This window comes from Mustelus asterias, chromosome 18 (genome assembly GCF_964213995.1).
Source record: "Mustelus asterias chromosome 18, sMusAst1.hap1.1, whole genome shotgun sequence".
In the NCBI taxonomy this organism is placed as follows: domain Eukaryota; kingdom Metazoa; phylum Chordata; class Chondrichthyes; order Carcharhiniformes; family Triakidae; genus Mustelus; species Mustelus asterias.
The window spans coordinates 79,995,831-80,013,456 of NC_135818.1; the positions used below are offsets into that span (position 1 = coordinate 79,995,831).

Consider the following 17,626-nt stretch of genomic DNA (forward strand, 5'->3'; position numbering starts at 1 on the left):
TGCGACTAATAAACAAACTTTAAACTTTTTATTCATCATCACCACCGAGAGCTTTCTGGTTCTCAAACCAGTATGTGAAAATTAACGCATTTGCCCAACTATTGTTTTTTTAAATTGCAAACGTCCAAATTTTCGAGCATCTCCTGTAAATCTGTGCACATTATATTTGGATAATTGTTGTGGATTGGTTTATTTACTTGATTAGTGTATTTGGGCAGATGCAAGATGGGATAGGATAGGAGGTAGGATAACGTCTAAAAGGTCAGAAAGCCAGCATTGTCGCGACGTGTTGCTTTTTTGACTTGTAATCTTAGTAACTCGCAGTTTGAGCTTTTTTTAAAAAAACATTTAAGTTTATTGATTATAGTGTCACAAGGAGGCTTACATCAACACAGCAATGAAATTACTGTGAGAATCCCCTAGTCGCCACACTCCGGTGCCTGTTCGGGTTACACTGAGGGAGAATTTAGCACCTAACCAGTGCGTCTTTCAGACTGTGGGAGGAAACCCAGTAAGAAGTTTAACAACACCAGGTTAACACGCAGACTTCGCACAGACAGTAACCCAAGCCAGGAATCGAGCCTGGGTCCTTGGCGCCATGAGGCAGCAGTGTTAACCACTGTGCCATCCTGTTAGTGTGCCATCCACAGTCCCAAGTTGTTAATTAAATATTGAAGTATTAATTAGGGTGTGAACTGGTTTCCTTTATCTTTCAGAGGACTCCAGGGCTTCTGCCACTAGTAGGTATGTATTTAATTGAGTTGGCTCATACACATGTTTTAGATTCCTGAGCTTTAAACTAACCAAATCTGGAATTTATCTAGTCTTAAATGAAGTCTGACCTGAAGAATTCACTGGCTTATTTCCTGATTGCCCATAATGTCTCTGTGCTACTTATCCCCGAGAGAACTCTCGTAGTTCTTGCATCTTCACCTAGTAACTTTGTCTGTAAATGACTTTTGACCTTTACTCTTGGTCTCGTAGGACATACCTGCTCGAGGGCAGTAGGTTAGTGCACTGACCTTTCACCTCTGGCAGCTGGGTATAAATCACGGAAAGGGAATGAAAGTCTGTGTTAGGCTGACTGGGTTGGGCCATCTCAATCTAGCTGGTAGTGAATGTTAGCTCGCAGCTACGCTTCAGCATTGGGTTACAACGTCATCCAGGTTTTGTAAAGATGGGCAAATGAAGGGTTGGGGGGGGGGGGCAAAGCATTGATCAATACCAAACTATTAGGGTTCGAATATTGAAATACCTGGTGATTAAATACAGAAAGCACAAAAGTCAAGTCAGGAGACAGAGAAAACGGTGCAATGGATTTTATGAAAGAATGGATCAAAAATTACAACTTCAAGCAAAACAAAACTGCATTCAATCTTACTTGATTTGCATTTGACACATGATTGAAGAGAATTCCAATCAATTTAGTTACTGAAGTTTGACCTCTGGCAGTTTTCCTATATTTTGTTCGAAAGTTTCAAATCTTTTTCTACTTTTGTGACCTTGTGCTCACTAATACCTTGAAGACTGTTGTAAATTGATGTCACATGGGGACCGAGAATCACTACAATGCAGAAGGAGGCCATTCAGCCCATCGAGTCTGCATTGACAACAATCCCACCCAGGCCCTATCCTTGTAACCCCACGTAATCCCCCTGACACTAAGAGGCAATCCTACCCAGACCTGTTACCCCCCAAGTATTTACCCCGCTAATCCCCCCAACCAACACATCTTGGGACACTAAGGGGCAATTTAGCATGGCCAATCCACTTAATCTGCAGCACCCGGAGGAAACCCACGCAGACACGGGGAGAACGTGCAAACTCCACACAGCCACGAGTCAGGAATTGAACCTGAGCCTCTGGCGCTGTGAGGCAGCAGTGCTAACCACTGTGCCACCATTCCTTCAGCAGAAGGAAAGAGGGCAGCAGAGGGAGAAAGAAAAATGGGCAGAAAAATCTTCCCTAGGAAGAGGAGCAGGCCATTCTGCCCTTTGTGCCTGTTCTACCTTGCAATTAGATGGTGGTGAACCTCCATTTTGACTCCACTTCCAATGGGCCTATTAAAAAAGCACCATTTGATGACATTGTTCCTCGAATGGATGCCCAATTGTTTTATCTGAAATCATTTCCATACCTTTAACAAAATCAGTTTCACTTTCTAATTGCATGTTTACACTCTATTTTGTTTTAAAACTGCAGATAAGCCTGAGTGAGCTGCAGCAAAAATCAGGCTTAAATCATGACCAGAATTAAACTCCGAACAATGTGGAAGATGGAAATTGGCTTGTAGGAATTGCTGTTGATTTGTGTTGGGACATTACCACATCAATCAGGTGATTTTTTATTTAGAGAGTCCAGGAAAGAAACATTTTTTTGCACCAACTAAATTGCAGCTGAGCTCAATCCTAAAGCTAGTTTGATATGCATCTAGGAGAAACACCAGGAAGGTCTTATATTAGAGTCATGTCCTGCAGCAACGGTATAGATGCAGCAGAAAAAATGGAGTTTCCTTGGGCAATGAATACTACAGGATGAGTGGGCATCAGCCAAGGCTCCTGGTCCACTTGCTCTCAAGTAACCTGTGCGTTAAGGTCCCCATGCACCCCAGACATACTCTCGTCCACCTTCTTCTGTCGGGAAAAAGATAAAGTCTGAGATCACGTACCAATCGACTCAAGCACAGCTTCTTCCCTGCTCCTTTATATTAAGCTGATCTTTCTCTATACTATAGTTATGATTGTAACACTACATCCTGCACTCTCTCCTTTCAATTATCCCTATGTACTCTATGAATGGTATGCTTTGTATAGCGCAAGAAAGCAAGCCTCCCATCCATTGGCACTATCTACACTTCCCGCTACCTCGGAAAAGCAGCCAGCATAATTAAGGACCCCAACGCACCGTGGACATTCTCTCTTCCACCTTCTTCCGTCGGGAAAAAGATACAAAAGCTGCCATTAGACTTTTGAATGGACCTACCTCGCACTAAGTTGATCTTTCTCTACACCCTGTGACTGTAACACTACATTCTGCGCTTTCTCCTTTCCTTCTCTATGAACGGTATGCTTTGTCTGTACAGCGCGCGAGAAACAATACTTTTCACTATATGCTAAAACATGTGACAATAATAAATCAAAAGTGCACAAATGAGGAAATTGAGACAGACCAATATTGAACGTGGCTGCACTTTGGTGGTACGTTAAGATAAGTTGTATCTCCAAGCTGTAAGTAGGCAGGAGCTAATGTCACCTGATTAATTGGGCAGCTTAAGAGCACAAGTATCAGTGTGCCAGAAAGCTCCGAGTCCGAGTCCAAGGTGCCTCAACTCCCAAAATAAGGCAGCTACTAGTTTCACTTTCCAGCATCAACACACTAGCATTCGGAATAAAGAAAAATAAAACCGCACTCAGGATGCTGCTGCTGCTGCCAAGGTCAGCATTTATTGCCCATTTCCGATTGCCAAAGTGGATTGCCCAGCCACTCCTTGGTGGAAAACAAAACAGAATGCGAATGGATATTTTACTTTATGTTAAACTCTAATAAAACTGTTAGTTTAATTGAATCATAGAATCCTACAGTGGAGGAGGCCATTCGGCCCATCGAGTCTGCACCGACCACAATCGCACCCAGGCCCTATCCCCATAACCCCATTTATTTACCCGAGTTAGTCCCCTTGAAACTAAAGGGACAACTTAGCATGGCCAATCCACCTAACCCACACATCTTTGGAGTATGGAAGGAAACCAGAGCACCCGGAGGAAACACACACAGACACTAGGAATGTCTTAAGGTAGCATTGTTGTAATTAACAGAATTCCCATCACCTTTTACCAGATAATCCTACATTACAACAGTGACTGCTACTACAAAACTACTTCATTGGCTGCAAACCGTTTTGGGCGGCACGGTAGCACAGTGGTTAGTACTGCTGCTTCACAGCTCCAGGGACCTGGGTTCGATTCCCGGCTTGGGACACTGTCTGAGTGGAGTTTGCACATTCTCCTCGTGTCTGCGTGGGTTTCCTCTGGGTGCTCCGGGTTCCTCCCACAGTCCAAAGATGTGCAGGTTAGGTTGATTGGCTATGCTAAAATTGCCCCTTAGTGTCCTGAGATGCATAGGTTAGAGGGATTAGTGGGTAAATATGTAGGGATATGGGGTAGGGCCTGGGTGGGATTGTGGTTGGGGCAGACTCGATGGGCCAAATGGCCTCTTTCTGCACTGTATGATTCTATGTTTTGAGATATCAAGTGGTCATGCTAGCCAAGTAACAGCAGCATTAGTGTTTCAATCAATGTGGTTAGATACCAATATAGCAAAGTAGTCTGCGCCAGTCAACAGAATATTAGATTTATTTTTTATTATTCATTCATGGGACATGGACATTGCTGGCCAGTCAGCATTCATTGTCCATCCCTAGTTGCCCTCAGCAGTTGAGAGTCAACCACGTTGCTGTGGCTCTGGAGCCAAGTGTAGGCCAGACCAGGTAAGGAAGACAGATTTCCTTCCCTAAAAAGGGCATTAGTGAACCAGGTGAGGTTTTCCAACAATCGACAATGGTTTCATAGTCATCAGTAGATTCCTAATTCCAGATTTTTAAAAATTGAAATCAAATTCCACCATCAGCCATGGCGGGATTAGAATCCAGGTAATCAGAACATTAGCTGAGTTTCTGGATTAATGGTCTAGTGATAATATCACTAAGTCATCGCCTCCCCATTATTGGCATATTTCACTGACTTGCATCCAGTTTTAATCTTACTCTTGCAGAACTGTGCCATCAAGAATTTTAGTTGTGGCCACAGGATCCACTTTACAGAACTGTATTTGGAAGAGTTAAATGGGGAAATCCGCCAGACATCATCATTTTGTTAAGTAATAAATACACTTTCATTGCATGCGAAAGTGTATTTATACATGTTTGCATGATGAACCTTTGCTGTGGTTCAGCATCAACTTGATTGTGTCCAATTCTGGGCACCACACTACAAGAAGGATGTGAATGCTTTAGAGAGGATACAGGAAGGATTTACCAGAATGTTTCCAGGGGTGAGAACTTAGTTATATGGATAAATAGAAGAACAACCTGAGCTTCTCCAGAGAAAGCTGACAAGATTTAAGAGGTGCTCAAGAACATGAGGGGGCTTGGACAGCATAGAGAAGCAGTTTCCTTTGGCAGAAGGGGACATCAATTTTAAGGTGATTAGCAAAAGAACAATGATTTGGAGAAAAGCAGCATGTTCAAGGATCTGGATGCGAGCAGCTTGTAAGTGGTGAGGGCAGATTCATTGGAGGACTGATAAACATACCATTTAGGAGCTGGGATAGGCCACTTGGCTCCTCAACCTGCTCCACCATTCACTAAGAACAAAGAACATTACAGCACAGGAACAAGGCCTTTGGCCCTCCAAGCCTGCATCGACCATGCTGCCTGAATGAAACCAAAACTCCCTACCCTTCCGGGGACCATATCCCTCTATTCCCACCCTATTCATGTATTTGTCAAGATGCCCCTTAAAAGTCATCATATCTGCTTCCACTACCTCCCCTGGCAGCGAGTTTCAGGCACCCACCACCCTGTGTAAAAAAACAACTTGCCTCATCCATCTCCTTCAATCCTTGCCCCTCGCAACTTAAACCTGTGCCTCCTAGTAATTGACTCTTCCACCCTGGGAAAAAGGCTTCTGGCTCTCCACTCTGTCTATACCCCTCAATCTTGTAGACTTCTATCAGGTCGCCCCCCCAAGCTCCACCGTTCCAGTGAGAACAAACCAAGTTTCTTCAACCACTCAGAGCTAATGCTCTCCAGACAGGCAACATCCCGGTAAATCTTTTCTGTACCCTCTCCAATGCCTCTACATCTGGTAATATGGCAACCAGAATTGAACATTATATTCCAAGTGTGGCCTAACTAAAGGTTCTATAAAGCTACAACATGACTTGCCAATTTTTAAACTCAATGCCCCGGATGATGAAGGCAAGCATGCCGTATGCCTTCTTGACTACCTTCTCCATCTGTGTTGCCACTTTGTGACTTGTGTACCTGTACACCCAGATCCCTCTGCCCATCAATACTCTTAAGGGTTCTGACATTTACTGTACATTTCCCAGCTGTATTAGACCTTCCAAAATGCATTACCTCACATTTGTCCGGGTTAAATTCCATCTGCCATCTCTGCCAAGTTGCCAACTGATCTATACCCTGCTGTATCCCAACAATCCTCATCGCTATCCGCAATTCCACCAACCTTTGTGTCATCCACAAACTTACTAATCAAACAGTTACATTTTCCTCCAAATCATTTATACATATTACAAACAGCAAAGATCTGAGGAACACTAGTCACAGCCCTCCATTCAGAAACGCACCCTTCCACTTCTACCCTGTCTTCTATGACCGAGCCAGTTCCGTATTTACCTTGCCAGCTCACCTCTGATCCCGATCTGGCTGATCAGATTGCAACCTCAATGCCACATCGCTGCCCCCCCAACCCCAACCATTGATCAATAATCTCTCGTGTTCAGGCTTAAAAATATTCAAAGACCCTCTTCCTCAAAAGGCACGCAGGCAGAACTGGAGGCTCACGACCCTCAAAAAAATTCTCCCCATCTCTGTCTTAAATGAAAGACCCCTTATTTTTAAACAGTGACCCCTAGTTCTAGATTCTCCAACAAGGGAAAAGAGAATTGGATAATTATCTGAAGAAACAAAATGTGTGGGGCTACCGAGATAGGGGAGTGGGACTAGCTGACTTGCACTTAGAGTGCTGGCATGGACACAATGAGCCAAATAGTCTCCGTGCTGTAACTATTTAATGATTCTGATAAACATTCTAGAAATATGGTAAAGCTTTCTCTGTCTGTACTGCTTTGGCTCCCAATGCTTGTGGAATTCACAAACATACCTTTAATAAACCTCTTCCAACCTTGCCAACGACAATATACGCAAATAGAGATATGGAAATTAGACTAAGACATGCTTGTTCAATACTTGATTCACATCGTGCACCAAAGGACCACTGTGAAAGCTAGATTACAGGGATACAGCAAGTTATATTACTGAACTAATGATCTGAAGAAACAAATTCAAATCCCACCAAGGCAGTTGGAGGATTTAAATTCAGTTAGTCATATACATAAATCTGGAATTAAAGAAAGCTGATGGTGACTATGAAACTACTTGACGGTCAATAATTTCCATTAGGGAAGAGCAGCGCTGCAAAAGCTCGTGATTCCAAATAAATCTGTTGGACTTTAACCAGGTGTTGAGACTTCTTACTGTGCCCACCCCAGTCCAACGCCAGCATCTCCATATCATTAGGGAAGAGGAAAATCTACCACCCTTACTCAGTCTGGCCAATGTGCGACTCCAGGAATGGTTGACCCTCAACTGCTCTCTGAAATGGCCTAAACAAGACAACTCTGTTGTATTTAGAGTGCTCACCACCATCTTCAAGGACATCCGGCCCAGAGAAATAATTGCTGGCCATGCCAGTGATGTGCATTTTGAATTTATTGACATCATGAGGACAGGTCCTACACAATGGAAAGGCTCATCATCCTCAGGTGATGCTTCAACATACCAATTAATACAGGAAGGCACCTTCATGTTGTTAGAAGATTGGGGGAAAAAAAAAACAATGCTGGCAATACCCAGGAATTCTGGCAGCCAGGTTAAACAGTCACATTTAAGTTTGACAATCTTTCATCAGAGCTGGAAGTAGTTTGAGAGAGCTGGGATGCGTAGGTGGTTGGGATGGAGGGGAAAGGAATCAAATTTATTGAGGATGGAGGTGTGGAGAGAATAAAACCATGGGAGACCCTTGGCAAGCTGGACTGATGAGCTAGGCTGGTTAGGTGGCTTGACCTGAACAGGCACCAGACTGTGGCAACTAGGAGAATTTCACAGTAACTTCATTGCAGTGTTAATGTAAACCTTACTTGTGACTAATAAATAAACTTTAACTGCTCTCCGAAGAAAGTATACAGACAAATTTGCTCTCACTTCACAACAAAGCACAATGAAAAATAAGGTATACTAATATCAAGTAATTTGCAGCATTTAAGCCATCACTACCTCCAGATTAATGTAAAAACTGCAGCAAATCTGTTACACATGCTAAATGTAGAATTTAAAAGACAAAGTTTTCACCACATGGCCAATCAATGGCTTTTGCTAGATTCCACTGTCACTTCAGTAATGCTAATGCCATATGGGTGGCACGGTGGTTGGCACTGCTGCCTCACAGCACCAGAAACCTGGGTTGGATTCCTGGCTTGGGTCATTGTCTGTGTCGAGTTTGCACGTTCTCCGTGTCTGCATGGGTTTCGTCCAGGTGCTCCGGTTTCCTCCCACAGTCCGAAACATGTGCTGTGCTGGTTTGGTGCATTGGCCATGCTAAATTCTCCCTCAGTGTACTTGAACAGGCGCCGGAATGTGGCGACTCAGGGATTTTCACAGTAACTTCATTGCAGTGTTAATATAAGCCTACTTGTGACACTAATAAACAAACTTAAAAAAACTTGTACACAACTTTTTGGATTGGAAAATACAATGGAAATTAAGAGAAAGCATCTTCAGAGTTTGAATCTATCATGCACAATGACACATGAATTCAAAATGTATTGAAAGTCTTTATTTAGAACATTATACATTTCAGTTGACATTTTTCCAAGCAGTTATTGATTCTCCAGTGTTTTCAACATGCATTGTGTTCCTAACATAATGCATGAATAGATTACACTTTCATAAACCAATGATATTTGTAAAACCACATTTAGGTTAAAAGCCCAATAAGATTTCAATATAAAACATTACTGCATTGAGGGAGTCCCATCAAAAAAAGTACATTTATAATATCTCATGTACAAAAGACTAGGATATGTACAGAAACAGCAATAGTAAGTGATATTAATTGCATTTACAATACACTGCAATTGGTATTCCACCACTGGGACTTAAGATTGTTGAAATTAGAAAAGCAAACTAAATTGAAATATTTGATTGCTGAAATGTGCAATGACAGACAGAGTATTTTTAAAGGGCAAAAGCAAACTTCATTTCTACCCACTGCTGCCCCTACCCCTCCAACAAATAATGGATGAAGTCACTCACGAGGGTTTCAGAAATCTCTACAAAGACAGGATTTTCTTGTGCTATTGGCATAATTGAGGGACCTCTGTTACAAACACCACTGTAACGTGCAGTCATTCTGGGTCAAAATTCATACAAGTGCAAAAACATTAAGCAGTCATTAACTAAATCTTTGTGAAAAATGCAGATACAAGATGAGAGAGTCCCCTGATTTTGTACACATTTCTCAAATCGTAAGAAGTGACTCCGCCACAATTTTATTAAGCTTATGCTGAAATCAAGTGTCTTGTACGTGGTTGTGCTTTGGAGCTTAGATTCCTGGTGTTCACATGGCAAGGTTCGAAAATAAATCACAAGAGCACATTGATTGACAACCGTCACATCAATTTTAAACCTGAAACCAGGATGCTAAATACAAAATGTGTAGCATTAACCCATTTGAATAAGAGGTGGCTCGGCTTTTAATTTACAGTATGATCATAAAGCCACTTTATCAAATGGAGCTTTTAATTTCTCATAATAAGTTCAGAGATTGCTCAGTTTTAAAGGATGTGGCACAACATCCGTGGATCAACACGATACCCACCACATCGTAACAGAAAACAAAAATCCAGATGCTAGTCTGGGATCAAGGGAGAATTGTGAACATCAAATTAGGATCCCATCGCTACACAGGCTTTTAAAAAAATAATGGCCACCCTGCTTTTCAGCAGAAGCACATGGGTCGTGGGTCTTGACAGCCTGGCTTTGCTTGCAGCGAAGTCAACATCTGCATTTTTCTGGTCCCATTGGAAATACCTCATCTGCCTTATTTCAGCAACACTTGGAACACAGCATCAGGTTAGTCAACCAGACATGCCTACAACACTACTTGGCTTGGTTTTCATAGCTATGATCAACACTACCCAAACATTCAACGCATGATGCTACAAAAGCTAGCATCAACCCTTTAAAGCCAACAATAACAATTTGTGTTCGCTGTATGGAAGGAGGGGGAAGGAGAAGTATATCCAACCTTGTACAGCACCACAAAACAGACTTGCATTCAAGATCTTCCTCTTCCCACTCCACATCCTAATGTACTACTTAACAAGGCGGTACTGCAGTTCACACACTTCCACCAGCACATTCCCTCTACAACTCTATTACTGCACGTCACTTTGCAGTGCCTTCCCTCCCTGCAAAAAGCACTTCCTTTTCTTTTTAAAAGTTGCAAAGTCTTAACACCTCAAGCATGCCAACCTGTACGATGCTTATTTTCCGCCACTAAGACTTTAATTCAAAATAATCAACCATTTTTTTCCTTTAATCAGTCGATGAGAAGACGCTACATCGACCACCAATGTGAATAGCAATTTATAAATACAGGTGAGTAAAAAGCTCCATAAAAATAAAAAGATGACTTCTTGGGATTTTCCTTCTAGTATGCGGTACAACAGGCCTCAACATAGAGAGTTTATGGTTGCTGTTTCAAAAGGCAATGGTTTTGAACCCAGGTTTAAAAGCATTAACAAGAAGCTCCTTCTGAAGCTCTAGTCACACCGATAAACCAGCGTACCGCAATTTTGAAACCTTGAAATTTGGTGGTCATTTCCTCCCATCTGTGGATGTCTCAGACCATGACCATTCATTGGCAGAGAAAGTGCATGCCACCTCGCCACTACGTTAACTGGCCAGCACGAGGTGAGCCACACCACTTTTCTCTTCCCTTTTCATGACAGCACAGCTGAGATTGGGAGCACCCTCTCTATGGCGCTAAACAAATACACCGTGTCACCTTCAGGAAAGAAACATAAAGGCCCTCTTTTGCTGAAAAGAGCTCGTGCACCTACAGAAAGTGCGGCAGATGCACACAACATCATGCATCAATTAGCTTCCCAGCGATGTATCCAGATCCTTTTAAAAAAAGTGATATTTCCCATCAAGGAAAGTAACTTTTTAAAAATAACAGACATTACGAAAGGTCGTGTATTAAAAAAAGTCTGCATAGCTTCAACATGCCAAGGGCTTGTGTAAGGGTCTCTGTATGGTCTTTCATAACTGCCTCGACCATCAGTAGGGCAAGTACAACTACTGACTTGTCTAGAATTGGCAGCGTCCCGATCACACAGCTAAAAATAACTGCACTTGTGAGCTTAAAATTCACAGAAGAAGAAAAAAAAACTAGTCATTTTAAAGTCAAAGCTACATTGATGACCTGTGATAGATTTTGGATGTACAAATATAAAAAAACCATCATAGTGAAAAGATTGTTTACGACACATTCATCTTTCAAATGTGATTTCATCAAGTTGCAAAATATAAATCACAAATATGTCAATATATCAAAAGGATTAAAGGTTTACGATATATTGCAAGCTTGCTTTTATTATATGGGCATGTACAATACTGGGAGAATGCTGCAAACATCCCTCCCCAATCTTCAAACACCACCACTAGTTTACCCATCAAGTTAATGAGATCTTGTTATCCAGGATTAGCATGCACTGTCAAACAGTACAGCAAAAATATTCGACTCCTGTATTTAAAGCAATAAGCAGCGGCAGAAAACATTGCTTTCTGCTGTTTGCAATTGTTCAGAGTGTTGATGGAATCACCTGGACGCCAACTGAACTACACTCTCCAAACTCCCAGCCAGGTATCATTTTCTTAATCTGGCTTCTCGGAGCATCTACCTAATATATATTCTTTCTCCCACCTTAAACTCGGATATTACTTTTCTAAAAGTATGAGCGTAGCAGAGCGGAAGCTCAAGCTGAGATGTATGCCAAGACAGCACACAGCCATAGCCCTTTCCGATACTAAATTTACATTTTAACAGCTAGAAGTGTGGAAGTAGAATTAAATGGGTCGTTAACCACAAAGAAACGTTATCAGGGAAGCTGAAGGTGGAAAACAAATGCTCTAATATTTAGTCGTTTGTTGAATCATTGCTATTTATTTAATATACTTTATATACAGGAAACCTTGGCGAGCCTGCAGCTGTCTTTAAGCAGAATGCCGAACTGTGATGTGCAGAAAGGACAGTTTAATCTCAAAAGGAGATTGTGCAATAAGCATCAATCGCACCTTCTACATTGCATGGAGCTTATAAAAAGTCAGATCTAAGCAAAAGCTTTGGTGCAGATGAACAACTGTGAACAGATTTTTCCTTTTTGAACATCAACTGGAGATTACATTTCAAATCAATGGAAAGCTTTAGCCGGACATCAAACTTCATTGAAAAGCATAGTTCTTTTCTCATCCCTGAATGGAAGGACGGAAGAGAAACTAGTGCCAGCCTACAGAAGCTAACCAAAAGGCTGTGCGCGCAAGGAGCAATGGAGAAGATGGCAGGCAAGGCTGAAAGAGAAAGTGCACCAGATGTCGTGGGGAGAAGCAAGAGAGAGAGCTTGCAGGATCTACTTACATAATAAGGCAGCTGTAGAGTGGAATTATTCCAGACAGTTACTTCGTATAATAGTACTTTGCTCAGGGCAATAGTCTGGTCATTAACTGAGCAAAAAGGCAAGATGGAACAAAAGTCCAATAACTACAACTGCACATCCTCTTAGCAAAAAGGGAGAAGGGTGAAAGAGACAGAACACTAACCTGGAGTGACAGTTTGAGATCATAATCGTGCAATTAATTTAACTGTAAACAGATTGATTCAGAGTTAAAAATAAAAAGCACCATTTAGAATATATTACACAGGTTGCCTCAGTGTCAGCCCACAAACAGCTAGAAACACAAACTGAATTCAAGCCACATTTCAACAGAATATGATGCTCAAGATTTTTTTCTTAAAAAGTAGTAAACATTTGCCCCAGAGAAACTAAAAGCTGCAGTTGCTTACAATGATCTGGCACTTGCATCAATTTAAGCAGAAAAGGAGCCCAGTAAACAACAACAACAAAAATAAAAGGCAATTCTTGATTGTGTAATTTAGTACAAAATGTTACTCATGTTCTACAGAGACCCATTCCTTAAACTTGAATGGGTGACATCTGTAATAATGTTCAAACTGGTCTAGAGTTAGGAAAATAAAGCAGGATAAATGTGGAATGATTTCAAATTGATGCACTGGAACACAAAGAACATGACAGCAATGGATCTGGTGTTCTCAGGACTCTCACACCTCGTCTTGCTCAGTCTGACATTTTGGGAGAAAGGGTACAAAATTAAATTTTTTATTCTCCATCTCTGGTCCACCAACCATCTAACTATTCTTTGGATTCAATTTTCCTCCTTGCTCCCCTCTAGTTTTCTCTTCTGTTCTGGAGGCTCAGATTGATAGTGTTGGGGTTTAGCTTCACAGGTAACAGCTGCCCTCTGGTACCTCACCCAAGACACCAACCCACAATTGCGCGCCTCAGTAGTGAGCGTTGTGAGGCGAGCGGATTGCGTGATCCTGGATCCTGTCCTCACCCAAAATCCACTTGTTCCAGGAAAGGGGGTCACTGGACAGCAATACCTTATCAGTGCAATACTGGCCTCACAACACATTAAACTATCACGTTACTGGGAAATCACCTGTTACAAATTAATGATTGGAATCCTGAAAACCACCTTGTCAGGAGGGATCTGGGAACAAATCACACAACATACACAGTGCAATGAGGGATACTTGTCAGGGTGCATGTGGCATTGGAAGGCATCTCTCAGCATTGCCCGATATGGTCTTACTTTTGCCACAGTCTCTTACAGGCTAAAACCAGTGACCAGCACACACAAACATGTTGGAGTGAACCACATCAGTGAGCAGCCCATCACCCTCAACTTGAAACATAAACACAAATAAGGAGGCATACTCATGCCTACATTTCTACTGATATCTACATTTGTGCAGAAAGTATGCATCTCTTACCAATCAACCCAAATCTGAAAGTTTTATAACAATCTTAAACTGTGTGCGCGCGCAACAAACTTTTTCCAATATTACAATGCCACCTCCAAAAACATAAATGGCTTAAATTTTCAGTTCTAGCCCTGGACAATGATCAACTTAAAAGCAAATGCACAGGATCTGCAATATGGAGGGCTATCATCTTTTACCTCATCTTCACTCGACAGTATCTTATACAGGGGGGAGAAAAAGTTGAAATTGTAACGATGCTCCTTTCTCCTCCCCAAAAGTAAAATAAACGGATGCAAAAATACAAATATTCAAACTGTTAATTGTGCCAGAAGATCAAATCTGCTGACTTTGTCAGGGAACGCAACAATAGGCAAGTTAAACCGCATAATTTTTTAACACGTGGGCACAATAACGAAGGGAGTGTTAATAAGATACTCATTTTATACACACACACACAACAAATCCACTTCTGTTTCAGACAAAGGTGTTCTCGCACCTCAGTGGTCACTGGCGAACAAATCTTTTAGGGAGTAGGGAGGAAGGAAGGTATGGAAATACTTTTACTACATTATTTGGGGTCGCTCAGGTTGCAGAGTTCAGGAGATGGTGGTAATGGGATGATTTCAGTTTTGGCTGTAACTTGTGATTTTCAGCGAACAGGTAAATTAAGTTATCACCAACTCCAAAACAAGCTTTATAGAACAGATACAAACTCCCTACTTAAAAAAAAAAATCGAAAGTTCCCACTGCTTGAAATAAAGCTCCGACTTGCATCAAACTTCATATACCATTTTTCTGCAATAGTTCATTCAAAATTTACAAAAACGTAGAATATTACCTTCATATTTGACCGTTTTATCCAACTTCACTTTTTTTGAAAGATAACATTGTATATAAAAAGTGGACCTAATTTTTAAAATGTAGCTTTTGTGAAGCTGGGAAGAAAGAGCACCATCATCGAAATGAGGCAAAAGAACAAAATCCAAGACAGCTTTACACAGATAATCAGTATTAGTTTCAGGGAAGTGAATTAACTGGTAATTCCGGGCTAGCCAACACCAGCTTTAGCCTCGGGAGTACTTAATTGGTCTCTTCAATTGCACGCAAACAAAAACACTTAATAAAATGAGTTAGATCATTGCAGGTTAGTCAAAATAGGCTTAAAATGCCACCCTCCCAACCCACCTTTTTGAAGATTTTGATTGCATCAAGTATAGGACCAGATTTGGAAAGATCATGACGACCAGAGCTGTCAACAAGTGCATTCAAAACAAACACATAGAAGTCTTCCGTGTGGAGGGAAGAAAGAAGAATGGGGGGGGGGGGGGGGGGTGCGCTGTGTGTGTGGAGGAAATAGAAAGTTATTCAAACCATGCTAAAAATGATTCAGCAGCAGAGATTTCACGCTTGTGAGCAGAGCTCCCATCTTGCCAGTATACTGATTCAATTTGTGCTGTAGCTTATAGTGGACAGGGTTTAAGATGAGAAACTTGGACCAAGTGCTGTGAATCCCCATTGTTTTGATATCTCAGTAAATAAGAGTGATGTTGAAAACGCACACACATTGCTCCAGCTAATGCGACACAAATGGCTTTAGTGAATGAGCACTTATTCAACACCTCCAAGTTCAAATTGGGTTTAAAAAAGAAATAGGTCTGAAGATTTGAAGCACAAAAGAAGCAGAGTAGTATTGAACTGAAAGGAGAGACTTGGACTTGTAAATATTTGTCCAAACTGGGACAGAGCTCAGTCCTCATTTTCTTCATAGGTGGCTTCATCAAATGGACGGTCAAGTAAAGGGTCCAACTTGTGTCGTGAGTATTTCAACTGCAGGAGGTCACCAACTTCTCCTATTACTTTTAGAGCCTTGAAGAAAAAAAGTGGAGAGGTGAAATATTACAATGTGCAATCAAATGTTCAACCCCAAATTTTCCTGATCAGATGTTAGTTTTTTAAAAAAATGCAGTGATGGCCAGTGTCGTGACTGACCGGGTTATTCACATCAGAACAGAGCCCCCTCTCCCAAAAAACTCTCAGCGTCTCTAATAAGCATCCCCCCTTTGTTTGGATTGTGAAACTAACTAGTTAGAAAGCTTGCAGCACCTACTATATCATAGCTCACACATGCTATTGGATATGTGGCAGCCAATTTACACTCAGCAAGGTCCAACAAATAGCAATGATGATGATAACTAACCCTGAAATGAAATTAGTTGTGGGGGAGGCGATGGTCTTGTGGTATTATCGCTAGATTATTAATCCAGAAACTCAGCTATTGTTCTGGGGACCCGGGTTCGAATCCCACCATAGCAGATGGTGGAATTTGAATTCAATAAAAAATATCTGGAATTAAGAATCTAATGATGACCGTGAAAACCATTGTCGATTGTTGGAAAAGCCCATCCGGTTCATTAATGTCCTTTAGGAAATCTGCCGTCCTTACTTGGTCTGGCCTACATTTGACTCCCGAGCCACAGCAATGTGGTGGAGTCTCAACTGCCCTCGGGAAACTAGGGATAGGCAATAAATGCTGGCCAGCCAGCGATGCCCATGTCCCATGAATGAATAAAGAATAAAAAGTTGAAGGATAAATATTGGTTAGGACACAGAGGAAAATGGAGGAAGTTACTATATTTACCGACAGTGAGGTTTGTTTGCAGAGTAAAACTCTCATGGTGGTTGATACTACAAGCTCGGATTTTAGGCATGTCAAAAAGCACCACAGTGAAGGTGAGCTGCTGGAAAGATGTTACAACAGCACAGGCGTGCCTGGCAGGAGCCCGAGAGCCCAGATCACAAGGTTAGCAGCATAGCGGAGGGAAAATAATGACCGATAATTTACTTCAAAGCCCAGCCTGTTCAAAAGTAGCAGGCTGCTTCAAAGTGAAATCACATCAATTCAAAAGGCAATGACGGAACACCAAAACAGAAATTATTTGAAAAAGTTGCGCTCAATTTATAGAGAATTGCTCCATGGGTTTTAAGCCAGGTCATGGTAGTTAGCACAAGAGGGATTTAACAGCCAATCATTTTATTGCTGGAAGTTTAGATAAAATGCTCATATCCCTTCCCTATACAAAACTGAAGATGCCCAATACATTGATCTGAAGAAAGCCCAAGTGAAATACTGCAAGTGACTCAAATAGCACTAAATTTAAACCTTCAGCGCTTAGTACATGTAGCTGAATGTAAAAAGTAGTATTCCAATGATTGGCACAGTGGGTGGGCACAGCAGTTGTATACCGCAAACCGACTCCAAAGTAAATATGAAAGCCATTACATTTTCCAATGGGCTTTGTTTAAAAATATTATTAATGGGTGAGTGCTACAGGATTATTAATGGAAAATGACCACAGGGCAGCTTTAAACAAATTAATAGGCTGTGAATACAGTATTCATTGAAGTTGAACCAAATATTCATTAAAAATAAATTGACAATGGCTTCTATACAACAGACTCAACAGTAGAGATAACGCAGATATGTTCCAGGGAGGAGAATTTGGGCCATGACTTGATCTCACTTTAGTTCAAACTACCAGAAGTTTTCAATAAAATTTAAATGATTTCACAGGGACGTGCACCTGGCCCGTAGATTTGTTCACATAACTGTCATTAGACTTGAAAAATAACATGCGAAGCAGTCAGATGCACTGTCATAAAGAGCTACATAAATAAAACATTATGAACGACTGCAA

General features: G+C 41.4%; 1 protein-coding gene across 1 annotated transcript in view; it reads right to left on the reverse strand.

The window, feature by feature from the left end:
* Positions 1 to 8,621: 8,621 nt before the first annotated feature.
* Positions 8,622 to 17,626, reverse strand: part of sptlc2a (serine palmitoyltransferase, long chain base subunit 2a) — a 117,816-nt gene continuing 108,811 nt past the window's right edge. The window contains exon 12 of the mRNA XM_078234380.1: positions 8,622 to 15,797. Coding sequence (XP_078090506.1) covers positions 15,678 to 15,797 — 120 coding nt within the window. The 3' untranslated portion in view covers positions 8,622 to 15,677. The remainder of the gene's footprint in view (positions 15,798 to 17,626) is intronic.